Source organism: Sylvia atricapilla, chromosome 8 (genome assembly GCF_009819655.1).
Source record: "Sylvia atricapilla isolate bSylAtr1 chromosome 8, bSylAtr1.pri, whole genome shotgun sequence".
NCBI lineage: Eukaryota > Metazoa > Chordata > Aves > Passeriformes > Sylviidae > Sylvia > Sylvia atricapilla.
The window spans coordinates 22,901,668-22,920,951 of NC_089147.1; the positions used below are offsets into that span (position 1 = coordinate 22,901,668).

The window sequence follows — 19,284 nt, forward strand, 5'->3', positions numbered from 1 at the left end:
GTCTGGAATATTCAGACTTTACAAGACAGAGACCAAGTCTCAAAAGCAGGTATGTAAAAAATGTCACTCCACAAATCAGCCACGAATCTGTATGTAGCCATGTACAAGGCAAAAATCCCTTAATACCTGATACTGCTGGAATGTTGCAGAGCCAAAACAGACCTTGGGCATAAAAATTAATTATTTTCTGACTGGAACATCATTAAGTATCAATTAGAAGACAAGCTGGGAAATCCCAGCATCGTCAAATTATGTGCTAATTTATACTTGTGTGGTCTCTAAGGACAGCATTAAATTTACATAGATTTGAATGCAGACATAAATTGTGGACTGTGAGTTTGAAAAGGTGTAGGGAAGCATTTTGATGGCAGTGTCTTTACTGGCAATGATGCATGAAGCAGAAAGAACCTGGACAGACTTGCAGATTCACAGACTGGTAGTGGAAAAAATTCACATGGCATAAACAAAGATGATGATTGAATCACTCCCCAGCACCATTTGTGGAGGAACACTTTTCAAAGTAGAGCGGCATGTAGTTTGTCAGCTAAAATGTGTTTGTACCACAAAGGAGGATTTCTATCCCTATTACAAAGTGTTTTACAGCAGGGCTACCCCTTCTTGCTTACTGATTACAAATAAATGATACTATTTAAAACTGTTCAGGCAAACTCCATCTCAAAGCTCCATCTCTAAAATTTGGAATTTACTTGCTTGACTATTTAAACACTGATATTGCAATTCCAGGCAATGTCAGAGTTATTACAGAAACCCCTGAGGAGAACCAGAGACAAGCTTTTAACCCCTGATTGCTAGAATAACTGGGGCTGTCACCATCGTTGGCTACTCCATGGCACAGTGCAGGAAAATCTAAGAGAGCAGGCTCGGGAAAAGCTTTATGAAGTGCGACAAAGTGAAGATCCACGGGGGAGTTCATTTCAAATGTAATCAGTTTTGCCTACGAGATCTGGGGTTAGTTACTTGCTACTCTTAGGTATGAGTACATGAACACAAGTGGCATAAACTTTCAAAATAGACTGTGATAGGCCTTCTAATTATTTTTAATGACTTTAGTCAGTTTGATGGTTTTCCCAGCTAAAGAAATGAAACAAACATAGACAGGGCTCAGTGCAACATGCTAGAATCAGAGCAGGAGCACCACTTGCTCTGGCCTATTTGGGCATCTTGAAATATTGGGAACTGAGAAAGAACAAAAGAGCAAAATTAATATAAAATCAATTAACAATAATTAAGAAAACATCAATAAATAAGAGGTAAGTCAAAACTACACTTGCCTTGTAAGTTATAGTGACTCTTGTGTTAGAGTCATTATTGCCTTGTATAAAGAGAAAAGTGGGGTATGTAAGCATTTAAGTATTTCCAATCTTAATTCTCTAGAGATTTAAACCAAATACACAAATTTCAGTTTATGAAAAAGGAATTCCCTACACTGGATGAATTTTTACTGTTGCACTGGCCATAAAGATTTATGTAATCAAAATTCTTTAACCAAAACCTTAGCTTCAATTTCATCAATCTGTGCTCCTGATTTCAATACACTGGATTTTGTGACAGTAGAGACTAACTTTTTTATCCATTTTATCCATTAGACATCAGTTCTACGGTTTAAATAACCTCTTTTCAAACACAACTTATCATCAATACCTACCAAAATGACCTTTTCGATGTCTTTGGCTGGACACCAATGAAACATCCCTGTAGAGTCGTATTTTTTCACATTGGCATCCATATTGTCAATCTGCTCGTTGCCAGGAATTAACAAGGGGTCATGCCTGGGGAAAAACAAGTGGAGGACAACATAAATGGAAAATACTATGAATTATGGATGGAAAGATATCCCAAGAGCTGTGTACAAAGAGGGGTAAAAATAAAAAAAATGAAATGTATTTACACTTTAATATGCTTTCAATAAAGATATTTTTAAACAAAAGCTGGATATAAACAAAAATTTAATTTTTAAATTTTGGGTGCAGCTTCAGTGACTTTTTATCCCCTTCTATACCAATAAGCATTTGATTTTAAATAGGGTTTTCTGACACCACCACAACCACATAAGTTTTTTTTTCTTTCCAGTCCCACCCCTCTGAAATACATATCCAAGCTCCTATAGGCATCTGCAATGAAGTAGAAGGATAGGAACAGAGCCCCATGCTGACTGAATGGCATAAGTATGGAAAGCCAATTACTTGCTTTTACCACATACAACTTCTGACGTGATGCTCTTCACAGTAAAAGCTTTAACAGGCTGCACTTTAAATATTTTAGCAATTTGCCCAATCATATTTTGCTTTCCCAAACTGAAGCCCTTTAAAGATTCAACAGTATGTCATTTTAGAGCAGACTGACTAACAAATGCCCACATCTGGAATACATGATTTTAATAACAAACAACAATGTCCATTTTCTCTGACAACTCTACCTGTGATAACCTTCTAAGTGTTTCTGCAGCAACATTTTAAAGCACAAGGCTTCTCAAAGCAGAAGCAAATGAAAGACATTTTTATGAACTTGCTCTCCAGCTACATAGCTACATCTAAGCACAGACACATACAGCTATTTAATTTATATGCTAAAATCAAACATTAACCTAAGTACTAAGTGACTCCAACACTCTCACATGCCGGTGAAGACCCCTAAGTAACTGCAATAATACAATAGCATTAGCAGAATAGTATTCACAAGGTGCAAGGTAAACTGACCTTAAAATCATAATTTAATAGTGCTTTATCTGGAAAGCTAGTCTTTACCTCAGGTTTTTGTCATGAATGCTTGAAATATCTTGATATAGAATTGTAACATTTCAAAAAAGGAAGTATTTGCAATGTAAGAATATGCTAAGTACTCTGACACAGGTATCCAAATTTTAAAGCAGTTTGCCCTCTGAAGCCTGTTAAAGAAATGCCCATATTATCTGAGCTCTTAAAACAGGAAAAGCAGGAAAGTTTCCTGCTTTTAAAGCATTTCAATCAGCATGCTGTGGTGAGACCCTCTCTACTGCATGCACTGCTAAAGCAGACTGAACACAGTGTGTGATATAGGTTAATTTACCCTGAACATGGTATGATAAGTTACCATGCAACCAACAATTGCATTCCTATGAAAAGTATAATCTCAAATTCAGTCAGGGTGATTAATTAGTGTAATTTCATAGCCACTGATTACAGATCAATTGAAATCAGTGGAAAATTCCCATACATTTCACTCAAACAGGATCAACTCCAAAGAAAGTGGCTCAAAAAAAGTTGGGAAACTATTAATAAAATGTTCCATTTAAACCAGAATCATCTGATGCTTTAAGACAATCAATGACCTACATGGCAAAGACACAAGTCAGACTCATCTGGAAAAATGAAACACTATGTTTTCAAAGTTTTTAAATTCTCTCAATAGAGATCCAGTTCAGTGATTTCACGGTAACCCACTGGCAGCAGAGCAGTAGTACAGGTACACTACTACTACTCCTAGTAGTCTACCTGGAGACTCTGATCCTACTCCAAGCTGAATAACGACAGGCCTTGCATAAGTGTGTTCCATCTTCTGTAGGATGCAAAAATGAGAAAGCTGTATCAAAGGGGTTTGTTGTGGGGGCTTGGTTGTTGTATTGTTCACTTTTTTTTTAATTTCTAAAAAAATATCTAGACTCTGCATTCTCTTCCTCCATCCATCAGCAAGGTGGTAGTTTTGTCTGAGAGCTGACTGAGATGCTGCTCATTGGGCATACCCCACCTCCTCAGGGTTGCAGGTGACACAGTAAGATCTGCAGCCATGAACAACTTCCATTTGAAGGCTGTACTAATCTTCAGACAACATTTAGTGCTGCCCTGTCCCAGCTATTTTTTCTAATGGAATGTGCTAGCTGAATGTTCAAAAATAAGAAAGTTTTCCAAAAGATTAGGAATCTTCAGGAGTTTCCACTGAGAAATGTTTTTCTTTCTGTTGTTTCAGGGTAGGTTTTTTTTCCCCCAGTACATCAACAAAAATTTCTTCATTGGTTTTTCTAGAGGCACTTTTCAAAAGCAAAGTTCACCAGTCAAATTACCTTCTTTTCCTTTCAGAAAACAAGCAAATATAGAAAGGGATTTCCCCCTATCCTTCATCAGAGGAACTATAATAAATCAGTTTTTAAAAAATGCCACGTTCTAGTTTTGTAGTCAGCGTTTTCTTTCTGCTCTGAGATTTAAAATTAAACATGATCTGAAGCTTTAACACAAGTGAGTATTTAGCAATACTCTAATCCCAGATCCAAAAATGATTCACAAAAATGATACAAATTGAAAGGAGTGTTATAACAAAGCAGGTAGTATCAGATATCTGACATCCAATTATGGTCAACTGCCTTGAGATTTGAGGCAAGTTTTAGAGTGTGAGTGCTTACAGCCTAGCATGGTTCTTTTGGGTTTCCCATCGTTACAGGGAACATTCAAAATAGCTTCTGCCAAAGGTTCATTAGACTATTTCAGGCTTAAATGTAAGTGGGCTGAGGGAAGAACAAAGCATAGAAATAATCAGATATAACTCCCCGTTTAAGTTTTAGGTAACAAGTTGTGATTTTTTTTTTAAACCTTTGGGGTTTCTTTTTTTTTTTTTTTAAATCAATACATGCATTTATTTGCAGTATCATAAACTGTTTAGACTCTGCTTTACTGCTTGGAGTACGCCAAGTGGGAACCTTAAAGGAAGCAAACAGGATTGGACACACAACATGCAAGCATGATGAGAGATACTATTGTACTGCTTTTACTCCAGGATCATGGATTATTGCCTGAGAAAGACTCTGCAATATGACTAGCCACATTCTGTTCCACAATATGTGGGGTTATTCATGTAAGTGTGTTTATTAAATTTAAATCTTCTGGGCTAAGACATTTTTTTAACCTCTCTTTAACCAATTTCTTTCATTCTCAGTAAAGTAATCCCTGAAGGTATCTTCTGGACATTGAAAACTCTTCACTACTTAGGTCCAACTCTGTCCTCAGATGTTACTGAGTGTATCAGAAGATACACTGGCTTACATATTTAAAAACTGAATTGATCACAGCAGTGATAAAATAGTATTACTACTTTGGACATATACACCCTCATTAATCTGATAATCCAAACCTGTTTTGCAAATGCTAAAAAATAATTAAGATAGACACATAGAGAGGCCAAAGCTGTCAAATCTGCCTAAGGCATTTGGATACCCTCTTCCCATTAAAATTTATATTACACAAAGCATTACAGTTGCTGCCCTTACAGCCAAATCATGGACTGAATGTTTCTAGAGCCTCTCTCCCTCCTCATCCTTGAAGATGGCCTTGTCAAGCTGTGCTTGAGTCACATTGGCAGGTTTACTGCAGAAGTGCTTATATTCATGCTGCAGTCATTATGTTCTCCAGGGCTGCAAAGTCCTCTGATTCAAGAATTCAAGTCATAGGAAGAAATGCACTTTCTGTCAATTAAACCCCTAGTATTTGTTATAATTAAGATGTTGGTTTTATGACTTGCAAAGCATGTGGTCCTTCTGGCTAGGAAAAGACATGTAAAGCCCGTACGGAAGGAAAGGAGGAAAAGTTAATTTTCCCTCATCCATAACCCCAGTTTAAAAATAGCTTCTCTGGTTCTTATGGCAGATATTACATGCGCATGACTTAAAATGAAGAGCAAAATACCATCTTTTCAAGGTTTTGAAGAGCATATAATGCCACTTATGTGCAATTAAACTTGAAAACTACGCTAAATGCCATGCTACAGCTGCAAACCCAAAAAGCCTGCCTGGAAGACAACAGCCTAAAGCAAAACCATAAATCCCACTTACAGCCAACCTACTGCAAGGAAGACAACATTACATTTTAAAGAGCACTGCTTCCCTAGCACACATCTTACAACTACTGCAAACCCCGAGTTCTTGAGTCTGAAACTTTTGGGTACTGACTGCGGAGGGACATAACTGCAAAGACCATTCAGGACTAAATGGCTGCCTCATTAAATGACTATTGTTAAACATACCCTTGTATTATGTCACCCTTGTCTTAGCCCTCTTAAAATTATTCATATGCAATTAAGAACTAGAGCAACATACACTCCCTGATCTGGAACTACTCTGGGTGCTGTACACTGGGAACAAGAATACTGTGTGACCAGAAGGGAGGACTCTGGGGTTGTATGAAAATAAACTGTAATCTCTTAGTCTTTACACATTAGTAAGACTATGTCTTGGATAGCTTTTATTCTGTCTTCCAATAAAATTCTCCTTATATAAAGTCAATGCCAAACACACCTGAGAAAAACACTATTCCTCTTTAACATGTGTTTATTAGAGTCTGCCATTGTGCCTTTCTCAGGTAGACATATCCAGATTTTGTGCACAAGATGTTAAGCAGTCTCCGGCACAAGATTCAGGGTCTTTAGAGACACCTTGCCTGTGGTTCAGGAATTTTGAGTTTTCCTACCTGACTTATGGGTTTGTGGGTATGTCTTAGCAAGCGTATGTGCACAGATACTTAATTTTAGGAGGAAGAAGTGGGTTTGCTGAAGGTAAGTGAGGAATTGAAGGCACACTAAAGAATGTCTCATGCCTTCGAAATTTCTCCTACAACTACCCTAACAAATTGTGGCAATTAACATGCTGTTAGTGTTAGATGTATGCAGCCAGTGCAGGTGCTAATAATTGAAAAAGCATTTAGAGCTTTTACACCCTGGCTGAATATTTCATGATGTGCTGCATGTTTCACTATTTACTCAGTGGGCCTCTGTCACTTCAATCTTCTCTGACTGCTTTGACTGGTGCTATAAAGCTCAACCAAGACAGAGTGACGGCTTGTCACAGGAAAACTCCACTGACTCTAGCAGCTCGCTGGGACTAGCTATGAAGGTTGTCACGACATTCTGATGGAATCCAGCAAATGTTTTGTGACTAATACACCCAACATTTGTCGGCTACTATTAGCCATTCCCTGTGACCCTGCAGTCTGTGTGGATGGCATTAAGTTGTAATGAGAATTTGTTGCCTCTGTGTGTTACACTAATGACACTCTCTCACTGATCTTTCTTTTCACAGGTTAATCAGAAATGAAATTTGTAAGGATTCAATGCCTGGATGCACCAGACTTTAGAGAAGAAAACCCAGTGAGAGAAAGAGAAAGAAAACCTGCATTTTGCTGTTAAGTGCTTTCATTGACATATTCAGAAGCTATCCTAATATTACTACAATATCATGCTTTTTCCCTAAATCTAGGAAGAAGACTATATCTAATAGAGTGGTTAGCACCTAGTGCCTTGTCCAGTTTATGGGCTGAACTACAGTGTTAATTCTTTCTTCCCTCTTTCTCTGCCCAGATGTTGCTGGTCTTGCTCAGAAGCCTTACTGAAGATTCCCCATTGATTTATCAAGGTTATTAAGAACACTGATATAAAGCTGTTCACTGTAAGATTCTTGCTTTTTCAAGTCTCTTGATACTTAAGGACATGATCAGAATATGCTTCTGAAGTATGAAGCCTCTCACATAAAAAAGTAACAAAATAGTTAACTTTGAGACTTTTGCATAAGCAATTTAATAAGGGGGAGAAAAGGCACACAACGTGTCTTTTAATATTTCCCATTTAGATCTTTTGAAGCTGCAGAAATAGCAATCTTTGAGGGGTAGGAGAATGTACCTGAAAAGATAATTTCTCATTTGTAAAAAATAAACCCACACTTAAGTGGCATCATAAAATATAGAAGTGTTTTTGTTACTTAAATGAAGTGTGTGACCTTATGATAAAAGCTACCACTGTTGCCAGTCAATGTTTATAAGAATACATTTTTTTCTTTAAAACCGGTTTATAGCTAAAGAGCTTTTTCTTTCTATTGCCTTGATCTGAGTGGATCTTCTCTTACCCTAAAATTTATAAAAACAGTATTTTTCTTCTGCTGGAAAATTCTCTTTTCCTTTCCTGATACTGCTCTCTCATCCCAAAAAGATTTGTGCAAGATTTCAAAAAAAACCCCAAATCTGATGCCATTCTTATATGGCTTATAACACAACTAGTGTATTGGGTTTGCATGCCAGGTTCTGGTAGCCAGGGGACCACAGGGGTGGCTCCTGTCAGAAGCTGCCAGAAGCTTCCTCCACATCCAGAGAATCCAGTGTCAGTTCGCTCCAGGATGGATCTGCCACTGGCCAAGGCTGGCCTAATTAGAAATGATAGTAACACCTCTGTTATAACAGATTTAAGAAGAAGGAAAACAAAGTTATTGTGCAGACATAATTGCAGCCACAGAAGAGCAGGGTGAGAAGATGTGAGAGGAACAGCTCTGCAGACACCATGGTCATTGGAGAAGGAGGGGCAGGAGGTGCTCCTGGTCCCCTGCAGCCCATGGTGAAGCAGGATGCCCCCCTGCAGCCCATGGAGGCCCACGGGGATGCAGATCCCCCTGCAGCCCATGGAAGAGCCCCACACTGGAAAAGGTGGATGCCTGAGAGGAGGCTGGGACCCCACAGGAGCCCCGTGCTGGAGCCCCCTAGCAGGGACCTGCTGACCCATGGAGAGAAGAGCCCAAGCTGGAGCAGGTTTCCTGGTAGGACTTGTGACCCTGTGAAGGACCCAAGTGGGAGCAGCCTGGCCCTGAAGGACTGCACTCAGTGGAACAGTGACTTGGATTGCAGCAATTTACAGAGAACTGCTGCCTGTGGAATGGACTCACATTGGAGAAGTGCATAGAAAACTCTCCCATGGGATGGACCCACACTGAAGACAGGGAAAAAGTCTCCCTAAGCAGCAGAAGAAATGACATGATGTCATAAACCCCACTCCTCATCTCCCTGCACCTCTAGGGGGAGGAAGTAGAACTGGTAAGGAGGAAGAAGTGGGGAAAAGATGTTTTAAGGTCTGTTTATACTTGTCATTATCCTGCTCTGATTTTATTAGCAATACATTTAATTAATACTTCTAATGCAAGTCTGTTTCGTGAGTTATCTCTGTCATTATGTCAACCTAGGAAACCTCTGTTGTATTTTCTCTGCCCTGTCCAGCTGTGGTGAGAGAGCAGCTTTCAAGGGTGTCTGGCATCAGCCAACATCAACCCACTACAGTCTTTTTGAAACGTGGGTACCATTTTACAGATCAAGAAGCCGGTCCTTCAATTCAACAAAGAAATGGAAAGGAGACAAATTAAACAGGAAACCAAAGTTTCCAGTCCCTGGTCTATCAAGGGTAGCAAATAAGGAGGCTAACAGATACTACCACCTATCATTTAAATAATTTAATTCTATAATATTGTTAAAAACTGGTGTAAGGCAACATGGTAATCACTGAATTACTCCTGTTGTTCATGTTGGTTGTAGTGAACTCGTAAAAAAGAATCAAGAAGTGAACTGTGCTATTATATACCTGCTGGGTGGCAGCTTGGTTATCATTGCATATTAGCACTGTATAAAATGTGGATATGAATTTGAGAGTACAAAATGGAAAATTCCAAGGCTGAGGGACATAAATATATACCATTATTATATTAATCAGTGGGCTTTCAGTTAATCAGTGGGCTTTCACCTTTTCAAACCTTACCTTTAGGTCTTTAATATATATGGTTCAAGGGAGTCATGGAAAATTATCAGTCAACTTATTTTACCAGTTTTAGCTTGGCTTGAGAAATGTTTCCGTAGATCTGCCATCACTTTTTGTTGTTGTTGTTTCTATGAGAAAGCTCACAGTTTCAGTTCATGGAAGGGCAGCACTACAATGGCAGAGGCAACGCAAATTCATGCTGAGTGGCACTAGCAGAAATGTGTATGTACATTTAAGTGTATGTGGCTTAGTGGGTGGATGAGGAGATAAATGTGCACAGCCATTGTTCATATACTTAAAATATTATATGCAACTTCAGGAAAAAAGACAGGAGGTTTCCTCTTCAGCTTCAGATAAATAATCTCATTAGGCTTCTGGAAACGTATGCCAAGGAGCTCACTTTTTTCTGTGTCATTTAGCTGGGTCTTGACAGTTTCTAAGCAAGTTTTATTGTCTGGTTGGGAATTATTTTAGATCCCCGATCAAAAAAAATCCTCAGGCTTACGAAATTCTCCTTGGCAACACACTGAAAACCCAGTGTCCTCTGATGCCTCTGATTCTTATGTGATCAGGGACACTAATGATAATGACCCTTTGCTGAGTATGCTACTTGTCTAGAGGCCTATGTCAACTACACCACTACATCCAGAGTGGACAGGGACAAACTATTTGTTTGCTCTTCAGGCCCCTTGGGCCCTGTCATATGCTATTTGTTCTTGCATTAAGAGGTAGTTTGACTCAGCTGGGCTGACACTTCCTTCAAGTCAGTGTATTCCACTCATGCAGTAGCAGCTATGAAAGCATTAAGTTCAGACTTGAGGCTCAGCAACAATCATTTAAGTGCCTTTTTTGATTCATATCCAGGGCTTTTCACATTTTTACTGGTCATTCGGAATCCAAAATGACACATTTTTTTAAAAACTTGCTTTGCTATTTGATATTTAGGCAACACAGCCTCCTCATAGTTAACGTAGCTGCTCATCAATAACACGCATCAGAACCTGCAACTGAGATGATGAACAGGGACTGATATTGCTGCATGATACCAGAGGCAGTGATCGGTTCTACTTTTCTTCACCTCATGAAGGACACCTGATACATGATTACTCTCCCAGTCACAGTCTTCCTTCCTTTTCCTTTCATCTCCTATTTAAATTTTCCTTTTTACTGTAATAGGATGTCCTTGTGTTCATATCTTAACAGAAGGAGTATCTATTTTTTTCCTGTTTTTCAGTTATTTAAAAAAAGTATCTCTTGTGGGTTTCATGGGGCAGGCATTTGCTGATGTAAAACAGGTAAAAACAGTAACAACAATGCTGAGTATTTTTCTGGTTAATTTGCATTTGTAGGTATTGTTGGAATTTGAAAGATTTATTTCTGATTGATTAGACTCTTCCAGTATTGCATCAGTGTGATTCTGCTCATGCCATTTGATGTGATGCAACATTCAGTCAGACCAGTGACTTCCCAAATGTGAGTCTAGACCATCTGCGATGTACACAAAGAGCATTTGTATGTCAGTCATCTCTTTATACCAGTTAGTAATTTCTTGTAACGTAGAGTAATCAAAAAGATGTCATTAAAAAGATGTCTCAAATGTATATATCTGGATCATATTTGGTAATGCAGATTCCTACTTATGTGTTAGTAAATCTCAAAAATTCTCTCTCTCTAAACAGGTCAGACAACTTGTAATGAGGTCCCAGGGAATCCCTGTGATATCATTTCCATCCTCAGTTCTAGTCCAGCAATACAAAAAGTCATGAAGTTTTGTCTCATAGTATAATACCCTCTTCCCTGATAACTCTGCCACTGTGGGAATCTAAAACCTATGCAGTATTTCCAACATTATCTTAACTGTAGGGCTGCTCAGAATGATTCAAAAGTCACAGTTTGGGTTTCAATTTATAAATGAATTTTTCACAGACTTCTAGTATTCCAGGCTCCATCTAGATCCTCTGGATCTAAAACCACAGCTGAGAAAAAGTTTGCAAAGTAGCCATCTATGTCTGGGCAGGTGGGACAGGGGCAAAGCTGACCTGAAAAAGGAGCTTTTAAAGTAAATTTAGGAAAAAATTCCCACGATAAATACCAGCTACATACATGAGAGTGCTTTAGCTGATTTACCTCTTGGGTACTTCTAGCTGACATGCACTAAAGATTTCTGGGTAAGAAAGCAAGCACCCTTCACTTTCTGTAATTTATGAGGATACAAAATAGCAGACAATACAGATCACCTTTGTTTCAGAAAGGAGAAAAGAGTTTGACCATTACAAACAAAGCTTAACAGAGCTCTCTTCTGATTCAATCCACTTTGTCTTTTTAGCACTTTGGACCAAAGTTAAGTCAGTGTAGATAAAGAGTAAAAGGAAGAGATGGTTGGGTCTGGGGAGAAGCTGAGGGTGCGAACACTGGGCTGGAGAATAAATTCAGCAGCAACAGAGAAGAGGAAGAAAACAATGTCTGGATTTGGAAGCCTGGCAAGTTCTCCACTCACTGCTCAACCTGTGTTTAGCAATTCTGATGTGCTACTGAGCAGACAGCTCAGGCTCAGGACGACTACTCTCCCTCAGTCCCTCTTCAGCAGGCAATGAAAGCAGGCTGTACTTTGAAAATCTTCCCCCATCATGCAAACTGACACAGGCATGCTTTTCAAAAACCCACAGCCAATCTGTTGATCATTACTTATTTACAAAGGCCTTCGGGCAGAAAGTCCTGTAAAAACCATACTTGATACGGTATACACTAGCTTTTTCTGCTTGTGGAAAAAAGTACCCCTAAGGCTACCTCAAACCATCACTTTCTATTGCACATAAAATGTACCATGTAACACTAAAGTATTTAATATATATGGTATAATATATCTACAGGAAAGGCATTTGTGTAGAAGTATGTTACCCTGTATTTGGTAATTTGATGTTTTGCTGAAGGCTATGACTTGAAAAAGCCTGCACCTAGTACAGAGGACCTGTCATCTCAGTACCCAAGAGCCAATAGAATAAAGAAGTACCCTTAAGCAGCAAAACTTTGACACAGCTTTGAAGCATATGAAAACAGTATAACTCCCCAGAATTATTATTACTCAAGATCAAAGAAATGAGGCATACTTTACATAGCAAACAGGGACAGTGTGCTCAGCTCCAAATGTTTCAGCTCTTTCTCTCTCTCTCCCTCCTTTTCTTTCTTTTTACTTTTGCTCCCCCAAAATTAGAATCTGGGAGAAGATGAGTGGGGGGAATCTCCATGTTTAAATTTTCAGTAGGTAAAACAATTAGCACCAGATAAGAGGACTGTCCAAAGGTAAGCAAATTGAAAACGATGCTAGCTTGACAACTGGCACTATAAAAATGAGAAGTTTGCCAGTATGCTCATTTTATTTTTCCTCATAAACTGTAAACAAGCATGTAAATCAGTGTCATATGAGCAAGGCTGAGCTAACAGGAAGGCAGAGAACTTTTAATAAGACATTTAACAGAAATAGATGGTCAAGAGGAAAAAAAAAAAAAGCCACAGCTGGGTGCATTTTCCCTCCATGAATCCATCTCACTTTTGGTTCTGTAGTCTAAACAGAGATGAAGACGATTTGTGGAAGTTATGTCCTTGAATATGCCCTATGTTGCAGAAACAATAAACAAATATGGATGCTTCTGTAACTGCCCAAAGAAAATTCCAGTCTAGAGACTGAAATATAAAGAGAAGTATCACCTACTTATATCCAAAATCATTACAGGAACAGAATCATTGTCAATAATAAAAATCATGAGAGATTTTATTTATGGAAAGAATTATGTGTTTGTAGCAATTTTTTTCCCTTAAACTCTGTGAGCAGGCACAGTTATACATGCATAAATCTCAAATTGCACAAATGTGTCTGTTTATATATTTAAATAAGTTAACATTTTTCTGTGTGTGTGTGTACATATACATACACACAGAGTGGAAAATATCTGCTATGGTATTTATGGATACAATTATGGACTGAGAGTCTAGCCTGGCAATATAGGATATGCAAAAAGAGAGCAGGAACAGCCTCCTTGAAAACTCTACCACAGGAACCCATTTTGACTGACTTGAGCAGGTAAAAGGCAAAGCACAGTGAGATGGAATGAAAATGACATAATATTTTAAGAGATTACAATTTCTTGTTGCAGTTCTAGTTCTAACAATTCTCTTAGAGGTAATTTGTCCTATGAAAGGGAACTACACAGTTATACAAAGGAGTACTATTGTAAAATAACATACACATAGCAACAGGGGAAAATATTACTAACAAGATGCTGTTTTCATCACCCACTTTTAGAGTATATACTACCCTCTTAAAAATCCCTGTGTTTCATAATTAATGTGCTTTTAGCTTGACTAAAACTGCGTTAGTTTTGAACTTTGCTTTGGCAAGTACATATATTATTAGACTTTTTTATCAGTCTAAATCAATTAACAGAAATTTGATTTCAATCGACAGGATAAAAGGAAGGTAATATTCAGGTTCATTTTTGATTGTGATGATACATCTCACATATGGCCTTAAGTACAGAAAACAGTACTCAGAGGGAATCCAACAAAAAGAGAATTGCCTGAGGCAAACTAACCACATGAGTTCTCCTGATTGGTTAGTGCTATCATTAGTGCCACTGCTGTTTAAGAACTACACATGGACAGGACAGGGTGACAGCTAAGACTTTAAAGCCTATGTATTTTTCAAACAGCTTTTCAAACTGTTTTTCATGACAGAATTTTTTTTCAGCTCTATCATTAACTGCTGACAAGCTGACAGAATAAATACTTCAGCCTTTCAGAAACCATCTAACAATCTTTTTTATTCACCCCCTCCCCTTATTTTTTATGTGGGGGGAGGAGAAGAGGAATGAAGAAAGAAAGAAAGGAGATGAAGATATGAGTTTCTTACAGTCTTACCTCATCAGTTTGGGTGAGGAGTTGGGTGAATTTCGCATGCCTCCATTTCGCTGCTTTTTTTTGGGTGATAGTGTCGACGGCTGCTCATCTTCAACTGGAAATATAAGGAACTCATGAGATTAAGTACTGCTCCGAGTGTAATATGAAATACAAGTGAAGTAGCAAAGAACACACACTCTATGTCCATTCACGCACTGATACTTCATCCCAACAGTAATAAAAATCAAATACATGTTAGTCGAAGAGATTGGTTTGAAGGAGAAGCAGAGAAGAATACCAGGGTTTTGAACATAGGTGTTCAAATTGGTTTCAGACTTCAAAAACAAAGGCGGGGGGACCACATTCGTGTTATTCTTAGTTATTATCAGTTAATCTGCGCTACAGAAAAATGGAATTAGTGCTCTGCTGTATTCCCAGACAGATAAAGTACTATTTGCAATATCAACATAACAGCTGCCAGCCTGCTTTTGCTAATGAACCTAGACACCAGTTGGTTCTCGCTCCTCACATGCCAAACAACAGAGTCTTCATGAAGAGATGTAAAATATTCAATGCCTTGATGTTCAATGATTCAGTTAGTCGGGAATGTGAATGCAGCCTGCCATTGTGCACAGATCTCCAGCACAAGTCAGACCTCATCTCCCTGCTCTCCTCACAAAACGGAGTTTTAACAGGAGTGAACAGAATGAGGTTGAATGGAAGTGGGGAGACAATACCTGTATAACAGAGAATGCATGTGTTATGCAATCTTTTAATGAGGATGAGGTGCATTTTCAAAGACAGATCAATTTCCAGATAGAAAATCAGTTACAGTTTTGTCAGTCATAAACTACTCTTGGATAACTTATGTCACAGTATGTATTGCTTAAACTAATGCAGCTTCCTAAGAACTCATATCTATAAGAATTAACCACAGTCTTTACTGTTTTGAGATTGTAACTACATTTGATAATCTGTATGTAACCTTTACATCTGCTATCAAGGGGAATAAACTCATGCCTGCTTTCTCAGGTTCATGCTTATGCTAATTTATTCTGATATAAAGAAGAAAAAATAAACTTTATTCCCATCCTATTGTTAACTGAAAAATTAATAGGATAATATAGGTGATGCCTAGGAAGCTTTTACTTTAAAGCTAAAAGGAAAGACAGTAGTAGTAGTAGCAGCTGCTATATATAAAGAGCTTAGTAAACATTAGCAGTGCACAAGCAGAGGTTGAGAAAAAATACTACTTGCAACAAGATACATAGGAAAAACAACAAATCTGGGATATATGTCACCTGCCCCAGACTTATCTGTGAAGAAATGAAGCAATAGCCTTTTGCTATAACCCTCTTCTGACTGTTTTATTACAGACTGCATGCCGGCCTGCCATGTCTGTCTGTTTGTCCAGCCCTGCTACGGAACATCATTCTGCCTTGGTCAAGACCAAAGGGCTGGGCCCTGAAAAGACAGATTTTTCTCTCTCTTTAGATGACCTAGCATCACCTACCCCAACAAAGTCACAATCAAAGAAAGCACTACAAACAAACAAACAAGCAAAAAATCAACCAAACAAAGCTAATCCCAAAATAAATGTGCCAAAGAGTGGTGTAAAAAGATCATACTTATATCAGAACAATGACTGTCTAATAATGATTTATTCACTAAGTTTCTTCTCTTCTTGGGCAGCATCCCTAAAGACAAAGGAATTTTCCTCTCATTTGACTTTGTTCTTTTTCCAAATCAAATCCTATAGTGTAAATGCTCATTGATGGTTAGTCAAATGCCATTCTTTGGTTGAGAGATAAATGAGCCCACAGCAAATTCTCAAAAATACACAAACCAAAATTTTCTTTCTGTGACAGCTGGCATGTATTAAACTAGATCACTTCAGTATTTAACTATATGTCCCATGAAGTGAACATGCACAGAAATGTTTTGTTGCTTATATCTTCGCAGTTCCAATTGCAAAAAAAGTGCAAGTCTTTGCACTTTTCAGAACACCCTCTTCAAATTATTCTCTTGAAAATAACCTAGTCTTGTTTTAAACTTCTCTATCAAAAAGTCATTTGCATGCTATTCCATATAGGCAATAGGTTTCAAGATATCCACTGTGCTCTCTAATTCTTTAATGGACACAAATATTCAGTTCCAGCACTTAAAAGATCAAACGAACAAGAACCATGCAAAATCTTTCTTCCAGAAAATAACAAATATCTATTTTGCTCTCTTGGGAGTAAAAATTCTAAATTTCACTCAATCTGTTACATGGGGTCACAGAATGCTTGTCAGAGATGCAGTATGGCCCCACAAGTGTACTCTTATACAATTCTAGCAGTTCAAGGAACATACACAGCCATCAGGACTATGGGATGGGCAAAAATCTTTCACTAAGACTAGTCAACTGTAGATAATACTATAACCAGAAATATTTCTCTGAACAAGAGAAAACAATATTAAAAAGTAATATTTTCCCAAGTTTTCAGCTAGCTAATAAGACTCCTGTCAGATCCTTTCAAATTCTGAAAGTTAAAACAATAAGGATGTTTTTGTACTATATGGTCCAACACTTGTGTTCTCCAGTGCTGCCAGGTGATGCTAACCTGCTGCCCAATTAAAATCAAAATCTTATTAGTAATCATCCAAAATAACAACTTCTACAAGTACACTTCTAGTTTGCACTTAATATCGGTACTTCACCTGCAATAAATAAGTTTCCTTTTTTGATAGGCTTTGGTGCTTGTCATAGTAAACTATGTTACTGTCACCAGCTGCCTGAAAAGTCCAAGGTGGACGTGGCTCACTATTTAATACCTGTTAGCAAAGCCTTCTGAGGGATCTCAATGTGTTGCTTAACCAAGAAAGCCAATTCTTCTCATTGCAGCAATGAAAGGAGATCTATATTAACCATATGACAGAAATTCAGGTTTTATTTTTCATTGAAATCTCTGCACAGAGTTTACAGGGCATCTGCAGTTTAGCAGCTCCATAAGAATGGGGGAAGGGAATACATGAAGAATACTGTGTGAATAGTATCTAATGGACACTATTACCTATGGCTTGGTTCCCAAAAATGTCGCAGTGATAACTCACAAGTGATTTCTTAGTAGTAACTAGGATATAAAACATATTTAATTATTATCCTTCAGGTACTTCTGTCAATTTCCTGCCTATTTAAAGAAGTGGATCTAGCGAAATTTTTAGTAAGTTTATTAAATATTTTTGTTTCATGGTTTTTGTGTCTGCATTCTTTTAAAAGGGACTATTAAATTCACTTGTTCTTATGAAAGACAAACTTATTTGAATAATGGGGCTGTGATATATGACAACTCAATTCTGATATTGTATGTTTGCTTTTGTTAATGAGTCCCCACTTTTCATGTCTTTATACTACAAAATTTGTATTAACTACAGCCATATAACATTTTGCAGACTTTTTTACTGTACTCATGAAAATTGGAAATAAGTTCAAGAACAGGACACAGAGTTTTATAGATTTGGAACTCAATTCAGCCCCTGAGTTTTAATAACATTCAAGAGCTTCTTTGAACATCCCTAAGCATAACACTTACTGTACTGCTGTAACAACGCAGAGCTCACTTGTCTAATAGCAGTTTTGCAGTTCAGGAAGAACTCAATGCTAAAAAAATCAGGCGAGTCTAATGAGGCTTCAGACACTCAGTTTTATGCTGGAGTTTAATTTAAAGTTACACTGATGCTTTAACATGTTTGCTTATTCTTGAGTAAAGAGTGTTCATTATTTCAATGACATAACCTCTAGACAATGTTCCATGAATTGGTTTAAGATGTGCTGGTAATTTTAACAGCCTTAATGTGGAGTTGAACATCTGTAACAACATATTACTTGACTTTTATCCTCATTTCATTTTTAAAGCAAAACAAAGGGAAAGTCTTTCAAAACAGTGGACAAGTTCATAACTTTTTTCTTTGTTATTTTCCAACTATTTTTAAAACAACACTGTCTCCTTGACCGCCTCTCCCAGGTCTCTAGCTGAACTAGTTTACATATACATTTTTTGACACCAAAAAGAGCTAAAATTTGAAATAACATCTATGTTACTGAACATCACATGAACTGGGATACCTGGTAAGTTCATTCTGCCTAGCATGTAAATGCTTCAAAGCAATTAAATCCTTTGAAAGGTAAAGCACAAACCACCCAGAAACATTAGTTGACTAGCTATCTCGATTAACTTATTAATCACCACATCTGGAGAAACCCACATCTGTAAGCACTTAACAGAGCATTAGTAATGTCACAGTCACATTGAAAACAGACTGCAAAACCATGCACAAACCATTCTGTGTTGCCTTATGCATCCAACTACTGGGCTACCTACGGAGATCTTGGTTCAACCCAGGCTTTTGGGAATGGTAGCGGTATTTTACAGGCAAGCTGAGTGCCCTTTGCAATCTACAGTAGGTAGATTTTCCTTGTTCAACAGAACTCAGTAAGTTAAGGTGCAGCAGCGAGGGGTTGTTGGGTAGGAAGAGGCTCCCTTTACGGTTATTAACAAGTGGAACAGGTTCCGGGATTCCTTCAGTGGACTTGGCATCAATCAATGCATTAGTAGTTGCATTCTTGAATTGATATGAACATTTTGGGTAACTTGATCTAGCTGCATTCTTTACTTCTAAATAATGAGAAAAAAATTAAATTAATTTCTTTGTATTAAAAATTATTTCAAACCACAGGCATGAATCAATTTTGATATTATGTGGAAATACAGACATTAAAGCTTAAGGTATCAGTTCCAACAGCAGAAACAAAGGTTTATACCTGCAGCTTTCTTACGTTGTTTTGGTTTTTTTCTCTCTAAAATG

The 19,284-nt window shown here is 37.8% G+C and overlaps 1 protein-coding gene across 11 annotated transcripts in view; it reads right to left on the bottom strand.

Moving 5' to 3' along the window:
- The window catches only part of KCNMA1 (potassium calcium-activated channel subfamily M alpha 1), a 426,168-nt gene that overhangs the window by 48,668 nt on the left and 358,216 nt on the right, over positions 1-19,284 (bottom strand). For 8 of the 11 annotated variants that reach the window (XM_066324114.1, XM_066324113.1, XM_066324116.1 and 5 more), the window contains 2 exons: positions 14,458-14,551; positions 1,667-1,790 (listed from right to left, as the gene is read on the bottom strand). In XM_066324114.1, coding sequence (XP_066180211.1) covers positions 1,667-1,790; positions 14,458-14,551 — 218 coding nt within the window. Of the gene's footprint in view, positions 1-1,666; positions 1,791-14,457; positions 14,552-18,800; positions 19,095-19,284 lie in introns of all 11 variants that reach the window. The other 3 variants (XM_066324110.1, XM_066324108.1, XM_066324107.1) reach the window with 1 other exon arrangement.